At 48.7% G+C, this 27,616-nt stretch overlaps 3 protein-coding genes across 3 annotated transcripts in view; 2 read left to right on the forward strand and 1 right to left on the reverse strand.

Moving 5' to 3' along the window:
- The window catches only part of MEP-1, a 146,455-nt gene that overhangs the window by 48,897 nt on the left and 69,942 nt on the right, over nt 1-27,616 (forward strand). The window lies entirely within an intron of this gene.
- LOC138355006 (vesicle-associated protein-like) lies at nt 916-5,082 on the reverse strand. Its single transcript, XM_069309714.1, has 2 exons — nt 4,491-5,082; nt 916-983 (listed from the first exon to the last, which is right to left on the reverse strand). Exons 1-2 carry the CDS (start codon nt 5,080-5,082, stop codon nt 916-918), a joined length of 660 nt encoding a protein of 219 aa, XP_069165815.1.
- LOC138355007 (uncharacterized protein DDB_G0290685-like) lies at nt 18,129-26,443 on the forward strand. Its single transcript, XM_069309715.1, has 4 exons — nt 18,129-18,322; nt 24,279-24,823; nt 25,097-25,823; nt 25,867-26,443. The coding sequence occupies exons 1-4, from the start codon at nt 18,129-18,131 to the stop codon at nt 26,441-26,443; spliced, it is 2,043 nt and encodes a 680-aa protein (XP_069165816.1).

The raw sequence follows: 27,616 nt of genomic DNA on the forward strand, positions 1-27,616 counted from the left end.
ATCTTTAATGAGTCGCTTATGTCGGGAGAATTGCCCAGTTGCTGGAAGACGGCAAATGTCGTACCGATTATCAAGAAAGGAGATGGGGAGGAGGCACTCAACTACAGACCCGTATCACTGACAAGCATCCCCTGCAAAATGCTTGAAAGAATAATTAGGCTAGACTGGTTGCACACCTGGAGAACATTAGGTTTGTAAACAAACATCAACATGGGTTCTGGAAAGGGAAATCATGCCCTAAAAAAACTTTTAGAATTCTATGATAAAATAAGGATAAGGCAGGACAAAGAAGGTTGGACAGACTGCATATTTCTAGACTGCCAAAAGGTCTTTGATACAGTACTGCACATGAGACTGCTATTCAAACTTGAGAGGCAGGCAGAAGCGGAAAGGCCCTAGCATGGGTAAGGAACTAACTAACACGAAGGAGCCAGAGAGTAATGGTCAGCAGCGAGAAGTCGGCCTGGCGAACAGTAACGAGTGGAGTACCTCAAGGATCGGTGCTGGGACCAATTCTATTTCTAATTTACGTAAATGACATGTTTACAGGAGTAGAATCCTACACATTGATGTTTGCGGATGACGCAAAATTAATGAGAAGAGTTGTGACAGCTGAGGATTGTAGGATCCTCCAAGAGGACCTGAACAGGTTGCAGAGATGGTCAGAGAAATGGCTACTTGAGTTCAACGCGAGCAAATGTAAAGTTATGGAAATGGGATCAGGTGATAGGAGACCAAAGGGAAAGTACACAATGAAGGAGAACCGCCTACCTGTGACGATTTGAGAAAGAGACCTGGGAGTGGACGTAACACCTAATCTAACTCCTGAGGCACATATAAATAGGATAACGACAGCAGCGTACTCTACACTGGCAAAAGTTAGAACATCATTCAGAAACTTAAGTGAGGGGGCTCTTAGGGCGCTTTACACTGCCTACGTGAGACCAGTCTTAGAGTATGCCGCACCATCATGGAGCCCCCACCTGAAGAAACACATAAGGAAACTGGAAAAGGTTCAAAAGTTTGCGACGAGGCTCGTCCCAGAGTTACGAGGGATGGGATATGAAGAGCACCTGAAGGAACTGAACCTTACGACGCTAGAGAAAAGAAGGGTGAGAGGAGATATGATAGGGACATATAAAATACTCAAGGGAATTGACAAAGTGGAAATAGATTAAATGTTCACACGTAATAATAACAGAACGAGGGGACATGGATGGAAACTGGAAACTCAGATGAGTCACAGACATGTTAGGAAGTTTTCTTTTAGCGTGAGAGTAGTGGGAAAATGGAATGCACTTAAGGAACAGGTTGTGGAAGCAAACTCTATTCATAATTTTAAAACTAGATATAAGGAAATGGGACAGGAGTCATTGCTGTAAACAACCGATGGCTAGAAAGGCGGGATCCAAGAGTCAATGCTCGATCCTGCAAGCACAAATAGGTGAGTACACACACACACACACACACACACTCTCTCTCTCTCTCTCTCTCTCTCTCTCTCTCTCTCTCTCTCTCTCTCTCTCTCTCTCTCTCTCTCTCTCTCTCTCTCTCTCTCTCTCTCTCTCTTTCCCCTTTCCCGGCTTGTCCTTTCCCCTCTCTCTATCTCTTTTATCTTCGCTTTTTGTGTTATTCCCCTTTCTGTTCAATATTACAATCGTCCACTTTCCCCTCTCCCCTCTCTCACTCCATATTTCTCCCCTCTCCCCTTCCATTCAATATTTTCTCTCCCTCTCTTTCTCTCTCTCTCTTGCTTCTATCTTCTTCTGTCTCCCGTTTTCTCACCTTTGTTGATGAGTTTCTCTTCTCGTTCTCTCTTCCTTAGCGTCTCTTCCTTAGCGTCTCTTCCTTAGCGTCTCTTCCTTAGCGTCTCTTCCTTAGCGTCTCCTCCTTAGCGTCTCTTCCTTAGCGTCTCCTCCTTAGCGTCTCCTCCTTAGCGTCTCTTCCTTAGCGTCTCCTCCTTAGCGTCTCCTCCTTAGCGTCTCTTCCTTAGCGTCTCTTCCTTAGCGTCTCTTCCTTAGCGTCTCTTCCTTAGCGTCTCTTCCTTAGCGTCTCCTCCTTAGCGTCTCCTCCTTAGCGTCTCTTCCTTAGCGTCTCTTCCTTAGCGTCTCTTCCTTAGCGTCTCTTCCTTAGCGTCTCTTCCTTAGCGTCTCTTCCTTAGCGTCTCTTCCTTAGCGTCTCTTCCTTAGCGTCTCTTCCTTAGCGTCTCTTCCTTAGCGTCTCTTCCTTAGCGTCTCCTCCTTAGCGTCTCCTCCTTAGCGTCTCTTCCTTAGCGTCTCTTCCTTAGCGTCTCTTCCTTAGCGTCTCTTCCTTAGCGTCTCTTCCTTAGCGTCTCCTCCTTAGCGTCTCCTCCTTAGCGTCTCCTCCTTAGCGTCTCTTCCTTAGCGTCTCTTCCTTAGCGTCTCTTCCTTAGCGTCTCCTCCTTAGCGTCTCCTCCTTAGCGTCTCCTCCTTAGCGTCTCCTCCTTAGCGTCTCCTCCGTCATCCCCGAGCAGTACTGTATATCTTGGTGTATACATGCAGAGTCATGGCGAATACATGCATACATGCCGGATATATACTGTAAATAATGTACACATACATTCATGTTGTATACTGCACGGTATATACATATGTATATACTGTATATATATATACCTACATGTTGTATACATACCTATATACGTGCTGTATATATACCTATATACGTGACAGCTGTCTAACTCCCAGGTACCTATTTACTGCTAGGTAACAGGGGCATCAGGTGATTGACGTCCTCGTCCTGAGGTGATTGACGTCCTCGTCCTGAGGGTGATTGACGTCCCCGTCCTGGGGTGATTGACGTCCTCGTCCTGAGGTGATTGACGTCCTCGTCCTGAGGTGATTGACGTCCTCGTCCTGAGGTGATTGACGTCCTCGTCCTGAGGTGATTGACGTCCCCGTCCTGGGGTGATTGACGTCCCCGTCCTGAGGTGATTGACGTCCCCGTCCTGGGGTGACTGACGTCCTCGTCCTGAGGTGATTGACGTCCTCGTCCTGAGGTGATTGACGTCCTCGTCCTGGGGGTGATTGACGTCCCCGTCCTGGGGTGATTGACGTCCCCGTCCTGGGGTGATTGACGTCCCCGTCCTGGGGTGATTGACGTCCCCGTCCTGGGGTGACTGACGTCCTCGTCCTGAGGTGATTGACGTCCTCGTCCTGAGGTGATTGACGTCCTCGTCCTGAGGTGACTGACGTCCTCGTCCTGAGGTGATTGACGTCCCCGTCCTGGGGTGATTGACGTCCCCGTCCTGGGGTGATTGACGTCCCCGTCCTGGGGTGATTGACGTCCCCGTCCTGGGGTGATTGACGTCCCCGTCCTGGGGTGATTGACGTCCCCGTCCTGGGGTGATTGACGTCCCCGTCCTGGGGTGATTGACGTCCTCGTCCTGGGGTGATTGACGTCCCCGTCCTGAGGGTGATTGACGTCCCCGTCCTGGGGTGATTGACGTCCCCGTCCTGGGGTGACTGACGTCCTCGTCCTGAGGTGATTGACGTCCTCGTCCTGAGGTGATTGACGTCCTCGTCCTGAGGTGATTGACGTCCTCGTCCTGAGGGTGATTGACGTCCCCGTCCTGGGGTGACTGACGTCCTCGTCCTGAGGTGATTGACGTCCCCGTCCTGGGGTGCTGTACCTCAGGGTGGTGTTGTCTCGATTCTTAACCCCCCCTCCCCCCACCCCCAGGGGCCCCCTCCCCCCCACCCCCAGGGGCCCTCTCCCCCCCACCCCAGGGCCCCCTCCCCACCCGGACCCCCCCACCCCCAGGGGCCCTCCTCCCCCCCCACCCCCAACAACAGCTCCCTCTCTCACTACCTCACTGTCTCCAGATTTCTCTCTCTCTCTCTCTCACCTTCCTCAGTCACCTCTCCCCCCCCTCCCCCTTCCCTCCCTCCCTCCCTCCATCCCTCACTGACTCCCTCTCCCTCTTTCCCTCCCATTCCTCTCCCTCCACCACCCGCCTAGCCTCGCTCCCTCAGTCCTCTCCCACGCTTGGCTCCGCCCCCCCTCCCCCTTCCCTTTCTCCCCCCCCCCCCTGCCTCGTGTATCCTCTCCTCTCTCTCCTCTCTCCTTTATCTCTTTCTCTGTGTCTCTCTTTGCCCGATCTTCGCCGCTGCCTTCCTCCCTCCCTCCCTCCCTCTCTCCCTCCCTCCCTCCCTCCCTTCCTCCCTCCTTCTCTCTCTCCCTCCCTCCCTCCCTCTCTCCCTCCTCCTTGGCATCCTCCTCCTCCTCTTCCTCCTCCTCGCTGTCTTCCTCCTGTCCAACACCAGTCGTCTGTCTGTCTGTCTCTCTCTCTCTCTCTCTCTCTCTCTCTCTCTCTCTCTCTCTCTCTCTCTCTCTCTCTCTCTCTCTCTCTCTCTCTCTCTCTCTCTCTCTCACAATATTTAAGTTTACAATAATATAAACTCCATCACGGGATGGAGCTGGAACCAAGTGTGGTACGTCAGGCAAACGCATGTCTACGTCAGGCAAACCCATGTCTACGTCAGGCAAACCCATGTCTACGTCAGGCAAACCCATGTCTACGTCAGGCAAACCCATGTCTACGTCAGGCAAACCCATGTCTACGTCAGGCAAACACATGTCTACGTCAGGCAAACCCATGTCTACGTCAGGCAAACACATGTCTACGTCAGGCAAACCCATGTCTACGTCAGGCAAACACATGTCTACGTCAGGCAAACACATGCCTACGTCAGGCAAACCCATGTCTACGTCAGGCAAACACATGTCTACGTCAGGCAAACACATGTCTACGTCAGGCAAACACATGTCTACGTCAGGCAAACACATGTCTACGTCAGGCAAACCCATGTCTACGTCAGGCAAACACATGTCTACGTCAGGCAAACCCATGTCTACGTCAGGCAAACACATGTCTACGTCAGGCAAACACATGTCTACGTCAGGCAAACCCATGTCTACGTCAGGCAAACCCATGTCTACGTCAGGCAAACACATGTCTACGTCAGGCAAACACATGTCTACGTCAGGCAAACACATGTCTACGTCAGGCAAACACATGTCTACGTCAGGCAAACCCATGTCTACGTCAGGCAAACCCATGTCTACGTCAGGCAAACACGTTTAAAATGTCAGCCAGTCTGGGAATGACGGAGCCCTGGCAGAGTCAAGTCTTGAGAGTGACAGACAGCATACTGCTATAGTGAGCGTCTAGAGTGACAGGCAGCATGCTGCTGTAGAGTAGTGACCGTCTAGAGTGACAGACAGCATGCCACTATAGAGTAGTGACCGTGTAGAGTGACAGGCAGCATGCCACTATAGAGTAGTGACCGTGTAGAGTGAGAGACAGCATGCCACTATAGAGTAGTGACCGTGTAGAGTGAGAGACAGCATGCCACTAGAGTAGTGAGCGTGTAGAGTGAGAGACAGCATGCCACTAGAGTAGTGAGCGTGTACTCCAGCGTCTCAGACAGGTGGAGACACCACCACCACAATAAGGGGGCCGAGCACCCTACCCTTAGGTACAGTCATAACACATTAGTGCCTCTATAATTCTGTTCCATTGAGGACTACCCTTAGAGTCCGTTGTCTGAAGTAGTCCGTTATGTGTTGCAAATGGCGCCGGAGATATGTATCAAGTGCTGGAAGGTTGACGGCGTGAGAGGTGGCGACAAGCAGGTGTCAGGTCCAGTACATCCAGTACATGAACACTGTATAAACATCAGAGGTCCGCGGTTGTTCAACGTCCTCCCAGCAAGCATAAGAAATATTGCCGGAACAACCGTGGACATCTTCAAGAGGAAACTGGATTTATTCCTCCAAGGAGTGCCGGACCAACCGGGCTGTGGTGGGTATGTGGGCCTGCGGGCCGCTCCAAGCAACAGCCTGGTGGACCAAACTCTCACAAGTCGAGCCTGGCCTCGGGCCGGGCTTGGGGAGTAGAAGAACTCCCAGAACCCCATCAACCAGGTAATCAACCAGGTAACATCAACACATCATGCAGTAACTGGCGCCGGGGTTGGCGCCGGGGTTGGCGCCGGGGTTGGCGCCGGGGTTGGCGCCGGGGTTGGCGCCGGGGTTGGCGCCGGGGTTGGCGCCGGGGCTCCCAACATCACCAACTATCATGAAATCATTTTGTCATGCACATACTGCCTCCCTTTGTACTCTCTCTTGTTCCTCCTCCTCCACAACCTACTTACCTAACACTGTCTTAGGGGGAGTGAGGTTCACCTCTTTATGTCACGTCTTGTACCTCTTGCCTTACAGTATAACTATTTTGACTTTCAAATTCCTTGTCGAGTCTGGAAGTGCTGTGGCTGGAGGTGGCTTCCACACCTTCTTGGGTGAGTACAGCACGTGTTGACCGGCCGTACACGGTACGAGCATTGCCTTACGTGCCTTCTACTCATCTGTGTTTCCAGCTTCCACCTGTGTCCTCTTGTCCTACCTTCTCGCAATCTGGAGAGGCTGTCCTTGTCCGCCTACTTCATTCTCCTCAGTATCTTGTATGTTGTGATCATATCCTATCTGTTCATTGTGTCGTGCAAGGTTCTGAGATTTAGTTCCATTAGTCTATGTTGGAAGCTTTGCCCCTCTTAGCTCTAGCACTAATCTTGTTGCAAAACCTCTCTACTTTTTCAATTTTGGCTTTGTTTCACAAGGTGCTGATTCCATGCCGGCGCTGCATATTCCAGTATTGGTCTAACACATGTTGTGTAGGTTGCCTAGGAGTCTTGAGTTAGGCTTCTAAATAATGTTTTTATATTTGCCAGCGTTATCGTGTTTACGTGCACCTCTGGTGTGAGTCTGGAAATATGTCCACTCCCTAATGTTTCTCTTTGTCTGTTTCCTGTAGTTGCTTCCCCCTTATGGTGTGGTCTCCTTCTGGTCTCCTCTCTTCCTTTCCTGTCTTTATTTCTTGTTGGGATTGACTTCCAGCAACAGTTTGTTTGACCACTGCTGGAGCTTGTCAAGGTCCTCTGGTAACTTAGAGTCCTGCTGGAGCTTGTCAAGGTCCTCTGGTAACTTGGTGGAGTCTCACTCTTCACGTTCCTCATCACCTTTGTACCATCAGTAAACATTGACATGTCTGCCGTCACTCCTTCAGGCACGTCGTTCACATAAATATGGAACATGAGTGGTCCCAAGACACAGCCTTGTGGGACCCCTACTTGTTACAGTCCTCCAGCCTGAAAACTTCTCTCTGACTGTGACTCTCTGCTGTCTGTCCTTCAAGTACACCTTAACCCAGGTCAGTGTCTTCCCACCCTTCTTAGCCACCTTCTACACCACTCTCTCACTGGCCACTGTGTCAAGGGCTTTTTGACAATGTAGAAAAATGGAGCCTACCCAGCCATCGTGTTCTTGTCTTATTTTAGGAACTGTTCAAAAACTCTTATCAAGTTCTATATCTTATCAGGGTTCTATATCTTATCAGTGGAGCCGGTCGGCCGAGCGGACAGCATGCTGGACTTGTGATCCTGTGGTCCCAGGTTCGATCCCGGGCGCCGGCGAGAAACAATGGGCAGAGTTTCTTTCACCCTATGCCCCTGTTACCTAGCAGTAAAATAGGTACCTGGGTGTTAGTCAGCTGTCACGGGCTGCTTCCTGGGGGTGGAGGGCTGGTCGAAGACCGGGCCGCGGGGACACTTAAGCCCCGAAATCATCTTAAGATAACCTCAAGAAGTTTGTTAGGCCCGACTTTCCTTTTCTAAATTCCTGGAGACGTTTTGTCACGTGGTCAGTCCTCTCCTGGTGGTCAACCTTTCTCCACCGTCCACACATTTCGACAATGAATTTGAAAGTCAGGATATGTAAATTGTAAGGCAACAGGTTCGGCAACGCTAGCAGGTGCGGGCGTGAGGAGACCTCATTCCTTGAGGAGGACGAGAAGCAGCACTTAGGAGGAGCAGGAGCAGGAGGAGAATATGACATAGGTGTAGGAAGAGGAGGTGGAGGAGGTGGTGGTGCTGATGGAAGAGGAGGTGGTAGATGAGAATTATGAGGAATAGAAGGAGAAGATTGATTGATGAAGATTAAGCCACCCAAGAGGTGGCACGGGCATGAATAGCCCGTACGTGGTGGCCCTTTTGAGCCATTACCAGTATCAAGAGCTGATACTGGTGATCTGTGGAGGTGCGACTGCACCCTGCGTGACGGGAGATGTCTCCCCCGACTAGGAGGAGAAGGATGCACTAAATAAAGATGCACTAAAGAGAACCATAAAGGAATACACCTGAGTCAGTAGAGAAGGTGAGTGACAATATGAGAGTAACATTGCTGTTAAAGCTAAGGAGCAGCCGAAGCTGTTGTTTAGCCATGTAAGGCGACAAACAACAGTGGAAGACCATTTCCTCGGACTGAGAACACAAAGAGGAATGCTCACAGAAAACTATAAGGAGGTGTGTGAGGAACCAAACAAAAGATTTCAGGTCTTTGCATTAGAACCAGCGTGGAGACCAAGGTTGCAAGATGAAAGGCAGGAAGAAACAATGGATGACATTGTAGTCACTGTAGAAGAGGTAAGAAAAGAGCTGGAGGAACTACAGGTGACGAACCAGCAAGGCCAGACAGACTCACACCATGGCTCATGAAGGGGACTGCACAAGCATTTTCTCGCCCATTACCTAAAATTGTTAATGAAACTCTCAAAGCAGGAACTCTCCCAGAGGTCTGGAAAGAGGCGAGTTTAGTCCCTAACATTTAACAGAAGAGGACAGAAAGGAGGCACTAAATTTCAGACTGGTGTCATTGATAAGTATTTAGGAAATACTTCATTAATGTCACCTCCCGTGTCTTGCTATTTTTAAACAATATTGTTTGTTGACCAACTTGTTTAACTGCTGATTTCTGCCATGTCCTCCTCCCCCCCCTTTCCAACATAATTTATACTTTAATCCCAATTAGTATTAAGTTTTAGTCAATATTTTTTTCCCACACCTTGCGGGAAACGCTGTGCTTATTATATATTTTTTGGAGTAAAGAGGAAGGAGAGGCATAGGTGAAGGGAAGTATAGAAGTGGGAAATACAGTGAGAGGTATGAAAGCAGGCGGCGGGCTGTCCGCCTTGCTGACACCATGTGTGGGTGAGTCACTGTGCATATTAGTGGCTTGAGGCACAGTATGTACTAAGTATCTATACATCCAACATTATGTTTGTAACTCCTCTCCTATGTATGTACTTTTACCTGAATAAACATCTGAATTTGAATTCAGGTTAAGAGAGCAGCAGCTGGAGTGGGCCGTCCAGGGGACAAGACGCCACCATGGATATATAAAGGGAACATCGTCCAGTCTTTAACACAGTTACTAAATAAGTTCACAGTTAACAGTGAGTGAACAAAGTGTCCCAAGGTCACCTCGCTCACCATACTCGCTAAAATTATCAATGGTTCAAGTTCAACTATGGTGGCCCTTAACCTTCACACTCCAGTCCTAAGTTGCGCCATGTTACCCTTCACAGTAACACAGTATCAAGTTTATTTACATCAGTATCTAATCCATACTTTAGTTTGGGGTCCAAAACCCCGACTAAGTTTGTCTTGAGTTCTAAGTTGGGCCAAGTTGCTCCACACGTCTTCCTCCACAACACGAAAACCATGATCAATATTGGGAGAACAGTCGGAGGAGGGGGGGAGGGGGGAGGGGGGAGGGGGGGAGGGGGGAGGGGGAAGGAGGAGGGAAGAGGAAGAGAAGGAGAAGGAGGAGGGGGGGATGGGTAGTTACTATCACTCCACACCTAAGAGTGAGTCAGGAGGAGTGAGGTGCAGCTCCGTCCTCCTCCTCCACTACACCTCTTGCCTTACAACTGAACTATTCTGACACACAAGTTCCTTGTGGACTCATACGTCAGGCTGCGAGCAGCCGCGTCCAACAGCCTGGTTGATCAGTCCGGCAACCAGGAGGCCTGGTCGACGACCGGGCCGCGGGGACGCTAAGCCCCGGAAGCACCTCAAGGTAAGGTGGACTGTGGCCAGAAAGCGGCTGGTCCTCCGGTGTAGCCGGCCCTCACAGTAACCAGGTCCTCAGGTGTAGCCGGCCCTCACAGTAACCAGGTCCTCAGGTGTAGCCGGCCCTCACAGTAACCAGGTCCTCAGGTGTAGCCGGCCCTCACAGTAACCAGGTCCTCAGGTGTAGCCGGCCCTCACAGTAACCAGGTCCTCAGGTGTAGCCGGCCCTCACAGTAACCAGGTCCTCAGGTGTAGCCGGCCCTCACAGTAACCAGGTCCTCAGGTGTAGCCGGCCCTCACAGTAACCAGGTCCTCCGGTGTAGCCGGCCCTCACAGTAACCAGGTCCTCAGGTGTAGCCGGCCCTCACAGTAACCAGGTCCTCAGGTGTAGCCGGCCCTCACAGTAACCAGGTGCTTCACATATTGACCTGAACAATTAGGAACCAGAATTTGGCCACTATTGAACACTGACAAATCTGAAAAAGTTATGAATTAATGTTGTTAATAAAACCTGACCTAACCTAACCATGCTAGGCCTAATACAAGCTATATGAGGCCTAATATAGTACATATAGATGCTATACTAGGCCTGGGGGATATTTTTTTTGGTTTTACCTTTTATCTGGACCCTATAAAGGCAATAGTACCAGATTCTACTTTCTAATTGTCCATTACGTCACTACACGTACCATGGAGCACATAGTTACTATAAGTACTATCTAAACACGAGGATGGTTCGTCTTACAGGTGTGGGTGGAGGTGGCTTCCAGGCCTTCTCCTGCCAGTCACCAGCAGGTTAGTAAGACAGACAGGTGCAGGTAACTGTAACAGACTATTAACACAAAGAAGCAGCTCCAGCAACTGGTAATGTGTGGAGTAAAGTAATGGTCGCTGCCACACCACCGTGAGGAGGGAGAGTGGTCATCACAGCCTGCGTGATCACTCATTCAGGCTCCTCATCCTGCCGCCCTCATGCTGTAAACATTCAGCCCGCCGCCTTGCCTGGTCCTGGTCCGAGGCTCCCACACCTGCACGGTGCACACCACACCTGCACGATGCACACCACACCTGCACGGTGGACACCACACCTGCACGGTGGACACCACACCTGCACGGTGCACACCACACCCGTCACCCGGACACACGTGTAGGGTGAGGGTATCTGGCCAGCACACGAGGCTATAGGCTCACATTTACCTAGTTCATCTGTCTTGTGAAGCTTACTCATCTCTACAGGTACAGGTTCTTGCTCTACAGGTACAGGTTCTTGCTCTACAGGTACAGGTTCTTGCTCTACAGGTACAGGTTCTTGCTCTACAGGTTCAGGTTCTTGCTCTACAGGTTCAGGTTCTTGCTCTACAGGTACAGGTTCTTGCTCTACAGGTACAGGTTCTTGCTCTACAGGTTCAGGTTCTTGCTCTACAGGTTCAGGTTCTTGCTCTACAGGTACAGGTTCTTGCTCTACAGGTACAGGTTCTTGCTCTACAGGTTCAGGTTCTTGCTCTACAGGTACACCAACAGCAGTCACTGTACTCATCATCTGAAGGAGTCGTTGCTGCAGCTTGTGGGCAACACTCATCACCTCCTCAACATCAGCGCCACACTTGGCAGACTCTTCATAAAACCTGACTGAGGCACAAGTTGAGGCGTTTGGGCTTCCGCAGCGACCTCAGTAGAGCTCCGGGTTGAATAGTTGCTGAGGTCGACCCGGGCGTCGAGGCCAGGGTCACCGGCACACTCCTTCTTGAGGTTATCTTGAGATGATTTCGGGGCTTTAGTGTCCTCGCGGCCCGGTCCTCGACCAGGCCTCCACCCCCAGGAAGCAGCCCGTGACAGATGACTAACACCCAGGTACCTATTTTACTGCTCGGTAACAGGGGGCATAGGGTGAAAGAAACTCTGCCCATTGTTTCTCGCCGACGCCCGGTATCGAACCCGGGACCACAGGATCACAGTCCAGCGTGCTGTCCGCTCGGCCGACCGGCTCCCTTACGGTACGGTAAAATTGAGGACCTTAAACATAATACAGGGTACAAAACACAATCAGATCTGTCCATAGTAGGAAAACAGCATGTCAAGGATCTGGGAATAATGATGTCTGACGACCTAACGTTTAGGGAGCATAACCAAGCAATATTGTGTCAGGCAGGAGAATGATAGGATGGATTACCAGAACTTTCAAATCCAGGGATCCCATCACAATGGTGGTACTACACACATCGTTTCGGACAGGACCTTAATACTAATTTTCCCCGGAATACGACCCGCCAAGTCGTTTAACATCCAGGTACCCATTCACTGCTGGGTGAACAGAGGCTACAGTTAAGGATTGGTGCCCAGTCAATCCTCCCCGGCCAGGATACGAACCCAGGTCAAAGCGCTCGCGAATCGCCGGGCGAGTGTGTTACCACTGCGCGATGGGGACTGCTAAGTTGGTTAAGTATAAGTATTGTTAACTGCTAAGTATAAGTTGGTTAATGGTGGGGAGGATTCGGCCGGGGGTCAAGGCCCCCCTGCAGACCTGGGACAGGCCTGGGTAGACTCTGGCCTCCTCCTGCTGCTGCTACTGCTGCTGCTGCTGCTGCTGCTGCTGCTGCTGCTGCTGCTGCTGCTGCTGCTGCTGCTGCTGCTGGGACCTCTCTGCTGTACCAAGGCTTCTCTCTCTCTCTCTCTCTCTCTCTCTCTCTCTCTCTCTCTCTCTCTCTCTCTCTCTCTCTCTCTCTCTCTCTCTCTCTGCTGTACAAAAGCTCGAATGTTTAAGAGCGACCCAGGAGCTAAGCTCCGCCGAACAGGAGACAGCCTCAGGCTACCTGTGTGTTAGTCAGCTGTCACGGGCTGCTTCCTGGGGGTGGAGGCCTGGTCGAGGACCGGGCCGTGGGGACACTAAAGCCCCGAAATCATCTCAAGATAAGAATCAAGATACCTTCCTACCACACCTAAACAATGGCTTGCTTGGTGGAAAAGTCACAGACAAGCACATGCATTTATCAGTTTATCAGAAGGCGAGGTCACCTGACCTGACCTGACCTCACCACACATGTGAACATTAACACTACTGAAGGTGTGAGTTTTGAAATGACAAGGAGCGACAACCTGGCGCCGTCAACATCTGGTGAGAACTGAATTACTTGTTTCATTAAATACAACCATTTATGGTGCTACATCTATGCTGTCTTTAACTCTTCATGCTTCTCATCATATGGCATCATCAGCAAACATTGAGAGGAATGAGTCTATACCCTCTGGAAGATCATTTACGTATATCAGAAACAGTATAGGTCAAACTACAGAACCCTGTGCTCACTTAGTTGTACTCACTTAGTTGTGCTTGCTGGGGTTGAGCTTTGGCTCTTTGGTCCCGCCTTTCAACCGTCAATCAATTGGTGTAGATTCTTGAGCCTATTGGGCTCTATCAAATCTACATTTGAAACTGTGTATGGAGTCAGCCTCCACCACATCACTGCCTAATGCATTCCATTTGTTAAATCCCTGTGGGCCTCTGCTTGTAACATCACGTCAATCTGAGGTCTCACCCCCTTATGGTAACTCTGCTTCCTATGGCTTAGGTGCTCGCATGTCCACTGGAGCGCCCTACCAGTTACTCTTGCCTGTTTCTTCAACTTATGTACCAGACTCTTATGGTACAGGAGTCCAAGAAAATGTCTGCCCAACCTTCTCTTTCTGACTTAATGTTTGTCACCTGGTCGTAGAATAGTATTAAACCCGTGAAGCAAGATTTGCCATCCCAGAACCCACGTTGGTGAGTCACTAAGTCCCTTCTCTCCGCATGTGCTGCTGAGTTTATTCTCACACTCTTCTCCGTCACCTTGCTTGGTATACAGGCTAAGGACACTGGCCTGTAGCTCAGTACCTCTTGCCCTTGTTGTATATTGGGACATTGGCTGTCTTCCATATTCTGGTAGGTCTCCTGTTTCTGGTGACTTACTGTACACCACGGAGAGCGGCAAGCACAGTGCTCCTGCACACTCTTGTTAGTATCCACGGTGAGACATGTAGTCAGGTCCAGCAACCTTTCTCGCATCCAGATCCAACAGTTATATTGTTAATCTCATATCTGGTAATATCGAACCCTTGTGTGTTAATGTGTGTAGTTACAGGATGAGAGCTACGTTCGTGGTGTCCCGTCTTCCCAGTACTCTTTGTCGTATAACGCTTTGAAACTACTGACGGTCTTGGCCTCCACCACCTTCTAACCTAACTTGTTCCAACCGTCTACCATTCTGTCTACAATAGAAAACGTTCTAATATTTTGTTGGCACCTTCTGTGTCCTTAGCTTAAACTTGTGTCCTCTTGTTCTTCAAGTTGTTGCCTTTCAGGAATTCATCTTTGTCAATTTGGTCGATGCCTGTTATATTTTGAAAATGGTCATATCGCCTATTTCTTCTATTGTCTAGCTTAGCCAAATTTAAGGCCTGTAGCCTCTCCTCGCAACTTTTGTTTCTCAGTTCTGGAAGCCATTTTGGTGCATGCCTTTGTACCTTTTCCCAGTTTAAGTGATGTGCGTCTCGAGATGGGGGCCACCAAACACCTGCTGCATATTCCAATATTGGTCTCACGAACGTCATGAACAGTTACTTTAGTACTTCACCGTCCGTGGAGTTCAAAGTGAATCTGAAGTTGGAAAGCGACGCTACGCTCCTCTCACAATGTTCTTCATGTAGTCCTCTGGTGACACCTTACTATCCTAAACCACCCGAACGGTCTCCTTTATTACAGTTCTGTAATTCCTTTCCACATAATTTACAAGTTGTGTGTGTGATCTATCGTCTCCTATTCCACATTCCATAACATGACAATTATTCAGTTTGAATTCCATTTGCCACATGGTGGTCCAAGCACCTGTTTATATCTACATCCATCTGAAGGTCTTAACAGTCGTCTGGGTCTCCTATCTTCCCCAGTGTCTCAACATCATCCACAAATATGTTCATATAATTCTGTATTACTTCTGGTAGATCATTGATGTAGACGGCTGTCGCGTGTGTGTGTGTGTGTGTGTGTGTGTGTGTGTGTGTGTGTGTGTGTGTGTGTGTGTGTGTGTGTGTGTGTGTACACTTACATAACTGAACCAACCAATGATCAAGCTCTAGCTCCAGGACCCCGGCCACATAACTCCTGAGCGTGTGTGTGTACGTGTACAGGCGGCATAGCACCCGTGCGTGGTCCTGTGAGTGCATGTGCGTGCCTGTGCAGGCGTGCGACCGCGCGTGTGCACGTGCCCTGGCGGGACGCCTCGTGCACGGCTCAGGACGGGCGGCTACAGGTGCGGTGTTGCCACATGTGCCCGCCCGCCCGTCCCAGGTATGAAGGCAGCGTTGCCAAAACGTCACCAGACGTACAGTTAGAGTCTGAAGTCTCACTCTTCCTGAATAACACATGGCTCCTACTGTGCCTCCCTCCCTCCTAGGGGATGGGGGGGAGGTAATTTACCTTACTGATCACTCCTTATCTCACCTCCCCTTCCTACACCATCATCTTGCTCCCTCTAGGACATGAGAGAACTAGTTACTGTAATGCAGAGATCTCTCTCTTCGCATGTTATCTCTCTCTCTCTCCCTCTCTCTCTCTCTCTCTCTCTCTCTCTCTCTCTCTCTCTCTCTCTCTCTCTCTCTCTCTCTCTCTCTCTCTCTCTCTCTCTCTCTCTCTCTTTATAAATCTATATTTTTATCTATGAATATATATATAAATATATATTTCTCTCTCTATGAATCTATATATTTATCTATCTAGATATCTATCTATAATATCTGTAGCGGTTCGTCGGGTTGTAGGAAGATGATTGGCCAGAGAGGCGTATGCCGCGCACGTCAAAAAGGGCGGGAAATATTATGGCGGGAAAGGAGGTAAACACCGTTATGGCGCGCGTGTGGGTTAGGCTGGGGCTGGTGGGGGCGTTGTGGGGGGAGGGCGTGGGTGAACAATATTGACCCAACTTACTTGTCTCTTCTCTTCGCTACCAGAATAACGGAAAAAAGAAAACACACACAAAAAAAGAGAGATAAGATATAAAAGAAGAGCATAAAATGAAGAGACTAAAGAGGTAGAAGAAGTTGGTGGGTTGGTGTGCTGGTTGTGGAGGAGGAGGGGGGAAGGGGTGTGGGGGGAGGGGGAGAGAAAGAGGAAGAGAGAGAGACGCGACAGGGAGGATAAAACTCTGGGAGTAGGAAGAGGGAGAAAGGGAATTGGGCCGCTTGCGCCCTTCTTGTCACGGGTCCTGGCGCCTCCCTGACTACCTTGTTGGTTAGAGAGAAAGAAAGAAAGTGAGAAAGGCAGAGAGAAAAGAGGGAGAAAGAGAGAGAGAGAGAGAGAGATGTGATCGATGTGATCAGGTCAACTGATCACATGAAGGCTCTGATCCACAGTTGGTGACGGGCTCATCCTGCTCCTCATATGACTGTTACCTAATGTTGTTAAAAAAATCTTGTATTCCTATTCATGCACATAACAGGCTCATGAAATAAATGGGTCTCTAGCAGCAGACTTCAGATGAGCTGAGGCAGGATAACAGCTCTTGCTTGAGGTTTCACTAGGAGAGTCATTTGACACCACTTATGAACCCTACTCTTAGTTAAAAACTAAATGAGAATGAGAGAGGGAGAGAAAAAGGGAGAAGATAGAAAGGGGAGAGAGGGAGAAAGAGACACAAGCCTCCAAGGAGGAAGGGAAGGATGAATGAGTGAACAGGAGACAATGAGAGAAGAGACATAAAAGGAGAAAAGACAGAGAGAAGAGAAACAGTACAAATAATCTTATCTGTCCCATTGTTATATAAGGAGTAACTGTATCAGTACTCACCTAGTTGTGCTTGCGGGGGTTGAAGTTCTGGCTCTTTGGCCCCACCTCTCAACCGTCAATCAACAGGTGTACAGGTTCCTGAGCCTACTGGGCTCTATCATATCTTCACTTGAAACTGTGTATGGTGTCAGCCTCCGCCACATCACTGCCTAATACATTCCACCTGGTTGATACCTGGTTGATACCTGGTTGATGGGGTTCTGGGAGTTCTTCTACTCCCCAAGCCCGGCCCGAGGCCAGGCTCGACTTGTGAGAGTTTGGTCCACCAGGCTGTTGCTTGGAGCGGCCCGCAGGCCCACATACTCACCACAGCCCGGTTGGTCCGGCACTCCTTGGAGGAATAAATCTAGTTTCCTCTTGAAAATGTCCACGGTTGTTCCGGCAATATTTCTTATGCTCGCTGGGAGGACGTTGAACAACCGCGGACCTCTGATGTTTATACAGTGTTCTCTGATTGTGCCTATGGCACCTCTGCTCTTCATTGGTTCTATTCTACATTTTCTTCCATGTCGTTCACTCCAGTACGTTGTTATTTTACTGTGTAGATTTGGTACTTGGCCCTCCAGTATCTTCCAGGTGTATATTATTTGATATCTCTCTCGTCTTAACTGTTAACTACTCTGACACTGAAAAAGTTCTTTCTAACGTACACGTTTGCTGTGTACAGTGTGAGGCATAGATTTGTCTTTTCCTTTCATAACTAAATCAGTTTATCTGTGCACAATCAGGCATATATCTGTACATAATGTGTATATGTATCTAAGTCTGGGTTTATGTTCTGTTGCATGAGGTTGAAGAACTTGTAATGGTGGAAATGACTTTCTGTGTCAGTCACTTCATGGACCAAGAGTACGGATCATGGACCAAGAGTACGGGTTATGGACCAAGAGTACGGGTCATGGACCAAGAGTACGGATCATGGACCAAGAGTACGGGTTATGGACCAAGAGTACGGGTCATGGACCAAGAGTACGGGTTATGGACCAAGAGTACGGGTCATGGACCAAGAGTACGGGGTCATGGACCAAGAGTACGGGTCATGGACCAAGAGTACGGGTCATGGACCAAGAGTACGGGTCATGGACCAAGAGTACGGGTCATGGACCAAGAGTACGGGGTCATGAACCAAGAGTACGGGTCATGAACCAAGAGTACGGGTCATGGACCAAGAGTACGGGTCATGGACCAAGAGTACGGGTCATGGACCAAGAGTACGGGTCATGAACCAAGAGTACGGGTCATGGACCAAGAGTACGGATCATGAACCAAGAGTACGGGTCATGGACCAAGAGTACGGGTCATGAACCAAGAGTACGGGGTCATGGACCAAGAGTACGGGTCATGAACCAAGAGTACGGGGTCATGAACCAAGAGTACGGGTCATGGACCAAGAGTACGGGTCATGGACCAAGAGTACGGGTCATGAACCAAGAGTACGGGTCATGAACCAAGAGTACGGGGTCATGGACCAAGAGTACGGGGTCATGGACCAAGAGTACGGGTCATGGACCAAGAGTACGGGTCATGGTCCAAGAGTACGGGTCATGAACCAAGAGTACGGGGTCATGGACCAAGAGTACGGGTCATGAACCAAGAGTACGGGGTCATGAACCAAGAGTACGGGTCATGAACCAAGAGTACGGGTCATGAACCAAGAGTACGGGTCATGAACCAAGAGTACGGGTCATGAACCAAGAGTACGGGTCATGAACCAAGAGTACGGGTCATGAACCAAGAGTACGGGGTCATGAACCAAGAGTACGGGTCATGAACCAAGAGTACGGGTCATGAACCAAGAGTACGGGGTCACGAACCAAGAGTAAGGGGCATGAACCAAGAGTACGGGTCATGAACCAAGAGTACGGGTCATGAACCAAGAGTACGGGGTCATGAACCAAGAGTACGGGGTCGTGAACCAAGAGTACGGGGTCATGAACCAAGAGTACGGGGTCATGAACCAAGAGTACGGGGTCATGAACCAAGAGTACGGGTCATGAACCAAGAGTACGGGTCATGAACCAAGAGTACGTGTCATGAACCAAGAGTACGGGGTCATGAACCAAGAGTACGGGGTCGTGAACCAAGAGTACGGGGTCATGAACCAAGAGTACGGGGTCATGAACCAAGAGTACGGGGTCATGAACCAAGAGTACGGGTCATGAACCAAGAGTACGGGTCATGAACCAAGAGTACGGGTCATGAACCAAGAGTACGTGTCATGAACCAAGAGTACGGGGTCATGAACCAAGAGTACGGGGTCGTGAACCAAGAGTACGGGGTCATGAACCAAGAGTACGGGGTCATGAACCAAGAGTACGGGGTCATGAACCAAGAGTACGGGGTCATGAACCAAGAGTACGGGTCATGAACCAAGAGTACGGGTCATGAACCAAGAGTATGGGGTCATGGACCATGAGTCATGAACCAAGAGTACGAGTGAGAGAAGAGTGTGTACGTTGTAGTGTGTGGAGGCAGAGCAGGTACTAGAGGGACCCAGTAGTGTGAGGTCACAGGCCCAGTAGTGTGAGGTCACAGACCCAGTAGTGTGAGGTCACAGGCCCAGTAGTGTGAGGTCACAGGCCCAGTAGTGTGAGGTCACAGACCCAGTAGTGTGAGGTCACAGGCCCAGTAGTGTGAGGTCACAGACCCAGTAGTGTGAGGTCACAGGCCCAGTAGTGTGAGGTCACAGGCCCAGTAGTGGTGTCAATCCTGCCCTTAGGGGACTCACGTGTCATGAGGATAAATAATTTTGATCATGAGGATAAATAATTTTGATCATGAGGATAAATAATTCAGAACAAATTCTGATAAATACTGAGAGGCGGAAATGCAATGTGACATTAGCGAGTCGACGGTCTAAAAGTAGCGAATTTGTAATAAGAGTAGCCTAATATTTTGTTTAGCGACTGATACAGGTTTGCAAAGTTATATATGTTTTAATATATAGAGTACACTACACGATTTTAATTGTTTTGTTAATATTATCTCTGTATATATATATATTTAAAAATATATGATAGAATAATCTACCAATATATGCTGTAGGAAGCATCATGGGTGTGGAGTCCTTCTACGTCTTCACAGTTGAAGATTATGAAGAAGATCTTCTTCGTCTTCATCCACAACCTCGTTCTTGTATATTGAAGACTCATATTTAAGCCTTAACATGAGTAGATCAAATGATGAACAACAAGTTCCGTTTTCTTAAAGATATGTTTTGATTCTCAAGTCAAAAAGTTCAAGTCCCATTCCATTTCTCAGTTTAGTTTTCACAGATGTTACTCTCAAAAATACCTGTTCAACCAGGGCATTACTGACTGGTAAGCTGGATATATTCAGTGCAGACTCAGCGAGGTCAATCAGTATGGGATCGCCAGCAGTGTTAATGACAGTTATTGTCTTGGTCTAAAATGACGATCCACATGTTGGAATTTTAATGAAGAACTGTGGAATCAGGTGTAGCTTTTGGGATGAAGTATTAATGACAATTAAGGTTGGGAAATCTATGGCCCCTGCGGAGGATTACCTTGCCTTGCGGTTACTTTTTCTTTCGAAGGTTCCTAGGATCAACGTCCCCAGGGGGCCGGTCTCTCACCAGGCCTCCTGTGGTAAGTGGTCTAGTCAATCAGGTTATTGGACGCGGCTGTGAGTTGTACACATTACATTATAAACTCATAAATAATCATCATTGAGTTTTTGTTAACATTGCCCAAGTTGCTTTTAAATTAGGCCAAAAAGTAGCAAGTAGCGAAATTAAACATTTGGGAGCGCGGAGGCTTTCAAAAGTAGCTCAATCAGCTACTTGTAGCCCACTCTGGCACCCCTGCCCCGGGCCAGGGGCCAGATTTACGAAAGCAGTTACGCAAGCACTTACGAACGTGTACATCTTTCCTCAATCTTTGACGGCTTTAGTTCCATTTATTAAACAGTTTACAAGCATGAAAACTTCCTATTCACCTGTTGTTATTGTTATAAACAGCTTCCTGGTGCTTCGGAGCTAGTTAACTGTTTAATAATTGTAAACAAAGCCGCCAAAGATCGAGAAAAGATGAACAGGTTCGTAAGTGCTTGCGTAAGTGCTTTCGTGAATCTGACCCCAGGCTGACCTCACTTGGGTCACGTGGGGTCGGTGGCTGTGATTAGTGGTAGATTTCCCGCCACCGTGTGGTAGCCAACAACCTGTGGTGCTAATAACACTTGAACTATTGCCCAACATGTCTCGCTGATTCCATCCATTTTCACAAGGTCGTCTGCAGAGTTTGACAAGATAATATGAGCGTTGAAAATAACTCATTACACACAGACGGTGCTCGCTTCGCGACACTCTTACCAACTATTTTTTTCACGGGTATTTCGGACAAACACAAAATGTGGATCACCATCCTCACTATTCCTGTGCTAGTAACGTCATCCAAGCAGAGTTTACCGATAGATAGTGCTGCCTTGACCTTACTGTGCTGCCATCTATCAAGTCCACTACGGGCTCACCATAGCCCGTGCTACTTGGGACTTTTTGTTCCAAGTAGCGAATCTTAAACAACAACAACAATGCCATCTATCTCAATCATTTCTTGCTAGTTTTATACATCTTAACCTCTTGCCTGATGTACTCTTACCTCGTCATAAGGGTGTACATGACGTGTACGTGACGTGTACGTATACATGACGTGTACGTGTACATGACGTGTACATGACGTGTACGTGTACATGACGTGTACGTGTACATGACGTGTACGTGTACATGACGTGTACGTGTACATGACGTGTACGTGACGTGTACGTGTACATGATGTGTACGTGTACATGACGTGTACGTGTACATGACGTGTACGTGTACATGACGTGTACGTGACGTGTACGTGTACATGACGTGTACGTGTACATGACGTGTGCTATCTTCACAAACACGTCGTTGGCAGCACCAGGTCTCCTGCTCATTATCCACTTCTGTCCAAAAAAGGAAACAGAATGTTCTTAAAGAATCCTTCAAGAGAGAGAGTGCTGTGACGCCTATGGGTCGCCTTTATACCAATCACCTCCACCAGAACACTGGACGCACCATTCGACTCAATTTTATTTTTCAACTAATACAAAAATCACTTGTCAGATCTTTTTTTTCTGTCGTCATTTCCGTTAGCCTGACTTTTAATTTTTTTTCGACACGAGTCATTTCTTTCTGACAATTTCTTCTTAACATCACAAAAAGACATCGGTAATAACCTTCTCATTTACTTTAATGTGCAATATTTCCAATGTTGTTATAGATTCAGCTACTCGGAACAAGTTCCAAGTAGCACGGGCTATGGTGAGCCCGTACCTTACCTGGAACAGGAGCGGGGCAAGTAGCATGGGCTATGGCGAGCCCGTAGTAGACTTACCTGGCACAGGAAGTGGATATTTCCAAATTATACTGCTATAATATATGGACAGGTGTTGGTGTTTGCTGATTATGATGGTGTCATAACTAATGTCACGGTTTCTATTTTCAACGGTAAATATTCTCTTTTGGAAGCAAAACTTTTTCGAAAAATACAGCCCATCCTCCTGTCGTACTTATAGGGAGGATGAGGACCATAGTATACAGGCGAGGAGTCACAGTAACGTGGCTGAAGTATGTTGACCAGACCACACACTAGAAGGTGAAGGGACGACGACGTTTCGGTCCGTCCTGGACCATTCTCAAGTCGAAAGGGTCCGTCTAATTACCACAAGCTACCACAAGCTACACAAGCTTCAGAAAGCTTCCTGGCAATACGTTAGTAATGAATAAATATGATATGTTAAGTTAGGCTGACCTAATCTAACCTAACCTATCCTATCCCAACCTATCCTAACCTAACCTAACCTAAAATAACCTAACTTAACCAAACCTAACCTAACCTAACCGAAGCTTGGATCGTCGACTTGATTTGGCGTCACCAGCTTTTTATTTTCGTCTAATTTCTTTATAAAAAGATACTTTTTCAGATTAAAATTATGTTTTTTCGTGTTGTACATTCAGCACCAACATTATAATGAGTAAATATATCATATTTATTCATTACTAACGTATTGCCAGGAAGCTTTCTGAAGCTTGACTTGTGAGAGTTTGGTCCACCAGGCTGTTGCTTGGAGCGGCCCGCAGGCCCACATATACCTGGTTGATGGGGTTCTGGGAGTTCTACTCCCCAAGCCCGGCCCGAGGCCAGGCTTGACTTGTGAGAGTTTGGTCCACCAGGCTGTTGCTTGGAGCGGCCCGCAGGCCCACATATACCTGGTTGATGGGGTTCTGGGAGTTGTTCTACTCCCCAAGCCCGGCCCGAGGCCAGGCTTGACTTGTGAGAGTTTGGTCCACCAGGCTGTTGCTTGGAGCGGCCCGCAGGCCCACATACCCACCACAGCCGTGGGAGAGACGCAGCTTCCTTCAGTAAATCTGTACACGCCAAACCTCTTGATGTGGTCATCTCTGGTCCATCTTCAAATTATGTTCTTCAAAATTTGCTTAAATCTCAGAAGTTCAATACTTGTATGTGCAATGTCCAGACCTCAATGGCAGGGTGGTTCCCCAGTCAACTTGCTGATGGACTCCCTGGACTCCCTGGACTCCCTGCTGATGGACTCCCTGGACGACCTGGACTCCCTGCTGATGGACCATAGCTGATCATAGCTGCGGGTGACCTCAACCAGTACCTCATACACAGAGGGATTTTGATGAACTTTTAGCAGTTTCATCCTGGAACTTTTTGTGAGCTTTCTATCTCATATAACAGGTGGGTCCCTTGATGCTGTCGTAACTAACCTTCCTGCAAGCATAGTTCACCGCACTAACCTTCCTGCAAGCATAGTTCACTGCACTAACCTTCCTGCAAGCATAGTTCACCGCACTAACCTTCCTGCAAGCATAGTTCACTGCACTAACCTTCCTGCAAGCATAGTTCACTGCCCTAACCTTCCTGCAAGCATAGTTCACTGCCCTAACCTTCCTGCAAGCATAGTTCACTGCCCCTAACCTTCCTGCAAGCATAGTTCACTGCCCTAACCTTCCTGCAAGCATAGTTCACTGCCCTAACCTTCCTGCAAGCATAGTTCACTGCAGACCTCTGAAATATGTTGATTCACTGGACCACCAGCATCTCAACTGACTATCCCAATAGATCGAGGGGAAAGAATCTATTAGAACAACCTGGCTTTGGGACAGGGGGAACTGGCCAGCCCTCTGGTCAGGGCAGCAACTGACTGACTGGAATGCCTTGTTCCAGAGGGACGTGAACAGCCAAGCAAACGCCCTCACCAGTCGTATACATGCCCCAAGCATAGGGACATTCCACACCAGCAGATGTGAACAGCCTTCCTTTGGCTATCGCCCCCATATAGTGGTAGCTCAGGCCACAAACAAGGCCTCGAGCAGGTTTAAAAGGCTTAACTCGGGGTCAGAAGAACAACATTGGTGGGTGTCGTACAATGAGAGGTTCACGAGTGGGCAATATCCTGATGGGAAGCACAAACTACAAGATAACTTGCATCCGGAAATGGTAGTGTGGTGTTGGTGTTAGACGTCTGGATAATAATGGTAGTGGTGTTAGACGTCTGGATAATGGTGGTCTGGATAATGGTGGTGGTAGTGGTCTGGATAATGGTGGTGATGGTGGTCTGGATAATGGTGGTGATGGTGGTCTGGATAATGGTGATAGTGGTCTGGATAATGGTGGTGATAGTGGTCTGGATAATGGTGGTGATGGTGGTCTGGATAATGGTGATAGTGGTCTGGATAATGGTGGTGATGGTGGTCTGGATAATGGTGATAGTGGTCTGGATAATGGTGGTGATAGTGGTCTGGATTATGGTGGTGATGGTGGTCTGGATAATGGTGATAGTGGTCTGGATAATGGTGGTGATGGTGGTCTGGATAATGGTGATAGTGGTCTGGATAATGGTGGTGATGGTGGTCTGGATAATGGTGATAGTGGTCTGGATTATGGTGGTGATGGTGTTAGACGTCTGGATAATAATGGTAGTGATAGTGGTCTGGATAATGGTAGTGATAGTGTTAGACGTCTGGATAATAATGGTAGTGGTGTTAGACGTCTGGATAATAATGGTAGTGGTGTAATAATGGTAATGGGGGTGATAGTGGTCTGGATAATGGTGGTGATGGTGATAGTGGTCTGGATAATGGTGATAGTGGTCTGGATAATGGTGATAGTGGTCTGGATAATGGTGGTGATGGTGGTCTGGATAATGGTAGTGATAGTGTTAGACGTCTGGATAATAATGGTAGTGGTGTTAGACGTCTGGATAATAATGGTAGTGGTGTAATAATAGTAATGGGGGTGATAGTGGTCTGGATAATGGATGGTGATAATGGTGATAGTGGTCTGGATAATGGTGATAGTGGTCTGGATAATGGGTGATAGTGGTCTGGATAATGGTGGTGATAGTGGTCTGGATAATGGTGATGATAGTGGTCTGGATAATGGTGATAGTGGTCTGGATAATGGTGGTGGTGATAGTGGTCTGGATAATGGTGATAGTGGTCTGGATAATGGTGATAGTGGTCTGGATAATGGTGGTGATGGTGGTCTGGATAATGGTGATAGTGGTCTGGATAATGGTGGTGATAGTGGTCTGGATAATGGTGATAGTGGTCTGGATAATGGTGATAGTGGTCTGGATAATGGTGATAGTGGTCTGGATAATGGTGATAGTGGTCTGGATAATGGTGATAGTGGTCTGGATAATGGTGATAGTGGTCTGGATAATGGTGATATTGGTCTGGATAATGGTGGTGATAGTGGTCTGGATAATGGTGGTAACAGTGGTCTGGATAATAGCGGTGCTGGTGTTAGACGTCTGGATAATGGTGGTGATAGTGGTCTGGATAATGGTGGTCTGGAAAATGGTGATAATAGTGGTCTGGATAATGGTGATGATAGTGATCTGGATAATGGTGGTGGTGATAGTGGTCTGGATAATGGTGGTGGTGATAGTGGTCTGGATAATGGTGATAGTGGTCTGGATAATGGTGGTGATAGTGGTCTGGATAATGGTGATAGTGGTCTGGATAATGGTGATAGTGGTCTGGATAATGGTGATAAGTGGTCTGGATAATGGTGATATTGGTCTGGATAATGGTGGTGATAGTGGTCTGGATAATGGTGGTAACAGTGGTCTGGATAATAGCGGTGCTGGTGTTAGACGTCTGGATAATGGTGGTGATAGTGGTCTGGATAATGGTGGTCTGGAAAATGGTGATGATAGTGGTCTGGATAATGGTGGTGGTGATAGTGGTCTGGATAATGGTGGTGGTGATAGTGGTCTGGATAATGGTGGTGGTGATAGTGGTCTGGATAATGGTGATAGTGGTCTGGATAATGGTGGTGATGATAGTGGTCTGGATAATGGTGGTGGTGATAGTGGTCTGGATAATGGTGGTGGTGATAGTGGTCTGGATAATGGTGATAGTGGTCTGGATAATGGTGGTGGTGATAGTGGTCTGGATAATGGTGGTGATGATAGTGGTCTGGATAATGGTGGTGGTGATAGTGGTCTGGATAATGGTGGTGATGATAGTGGTCTGGATAATGGTGATAGTGGTCTGGATAATGGTGATAGTGGTCTGGATACTGGTGGTGAAATATATGAGCATAAATCTTCAGAAACGTTTAGGCAGTTGAGGTGTTGGTTTGTGAGGGAGACACACCGGGTGACGGATGTGTAGTACTGTTGGTGCTCGCAGGACCCAGTCCTTAGCTCTTGGACCCCGGCTCTCCTAACCTTCCGTTTTCTAATGTACTAACTCCCTATTTGTCCTCCGTTATCTTTACTATATATTTTTCTCTCTCACACACACATTTTCAGGATCCATCCCGCATCAGCTGTCTAAATCCCAGATATAATACCTAATTATTGCTAGGTGAACAAAAGCACAAGTTAAATGAACTCTGTAAATTTATTTTTGCTTCGACCAGGAATCGAACCCGGGGCCTTAGGACTATAACCCGAGAGAGCTTGGCTTGGCTGCAAGGACCTGTGGTGTGTGTGTGTGTGTGGGCTGGTAGGTGAGTAGGTTTGGATGTAGGTGTGGTGGGTGGGTGTATGTGTGTGTTTAGGGTGGGCGTGTGTGTGGGCGGTACACCCCCCTCCTGGCCGCCTACGCTTCCCTAGTAAGGGGGGAGGACCTTGCCAATAGTAGGTGGCTCAGCTGGTGGTAGTATAAGTGTGAAGTATCTCAGGTGGTTCACCAAGTTGTGGAAGACGACACGAACACACGTGTAAGGTGGAGGAGACTCCGTGGCGGCCACGGAGAGCACCACCACACACATGCGGCTGGCGGCACTGGACACTGTGTGCATGTTTACAGGCCGGGGTGAGGGCGGCGGCACACTGGAGGCGGTGTGGTCACTGTGGCACGCGGCACGCTGACACGTGTGGCACATGGTCTTGACCACGTGGAGGACCACCTCCCCCTCTCCTCTCTCAGACGCTAACGAGGCTCAGTGGTGGAGGCCGGACCACGCAGAGTAGTTAGTCTCTTGGTCCCCCTCCAAGGCCAGTGACCGTAGGAGGAGGTGCTGACCTCGTAGAGGACGACCTCGAGGTCCCCCTCTACTGACGGAGATGATGGGGGTGATGGAGGAGGTGGTGACCACGTAGAGGACGACCTCGAGGTCCCCCTCTACTGACGGAGATGAAGAGGGTGCTGACCACGTGGAGGACGACCTCGAGGTCCTCCTCTACTGACGGAGATGAAGGGGGTGATGGAGGAGGTGGTGACCACGTGGAGGACGACCTCGAGGTCCTCCTCTACTGACGGAGATGATGGAGAGGGTGCTGACCACGTGGAGGACGACCTCGAGGTCCCCCTCTACTGACGGAGGCGCTGAAGGGGGGA

Source organism: Procambarus clarkii, chromosome 65, assembly GCF_040958095.1.
Source record: "Procambarus clarkii isolate CNS0578487 chromosome 65, FALCON_Pclarkii_2.0, whole genome shotgun sequence".
NCBI classification, from domain to species: Eukaryota; Metazoa; Arthropoda; class Malacostraca; order Decapoda; family Cambaridae; genus Procambarus; species Procambarus clarkii.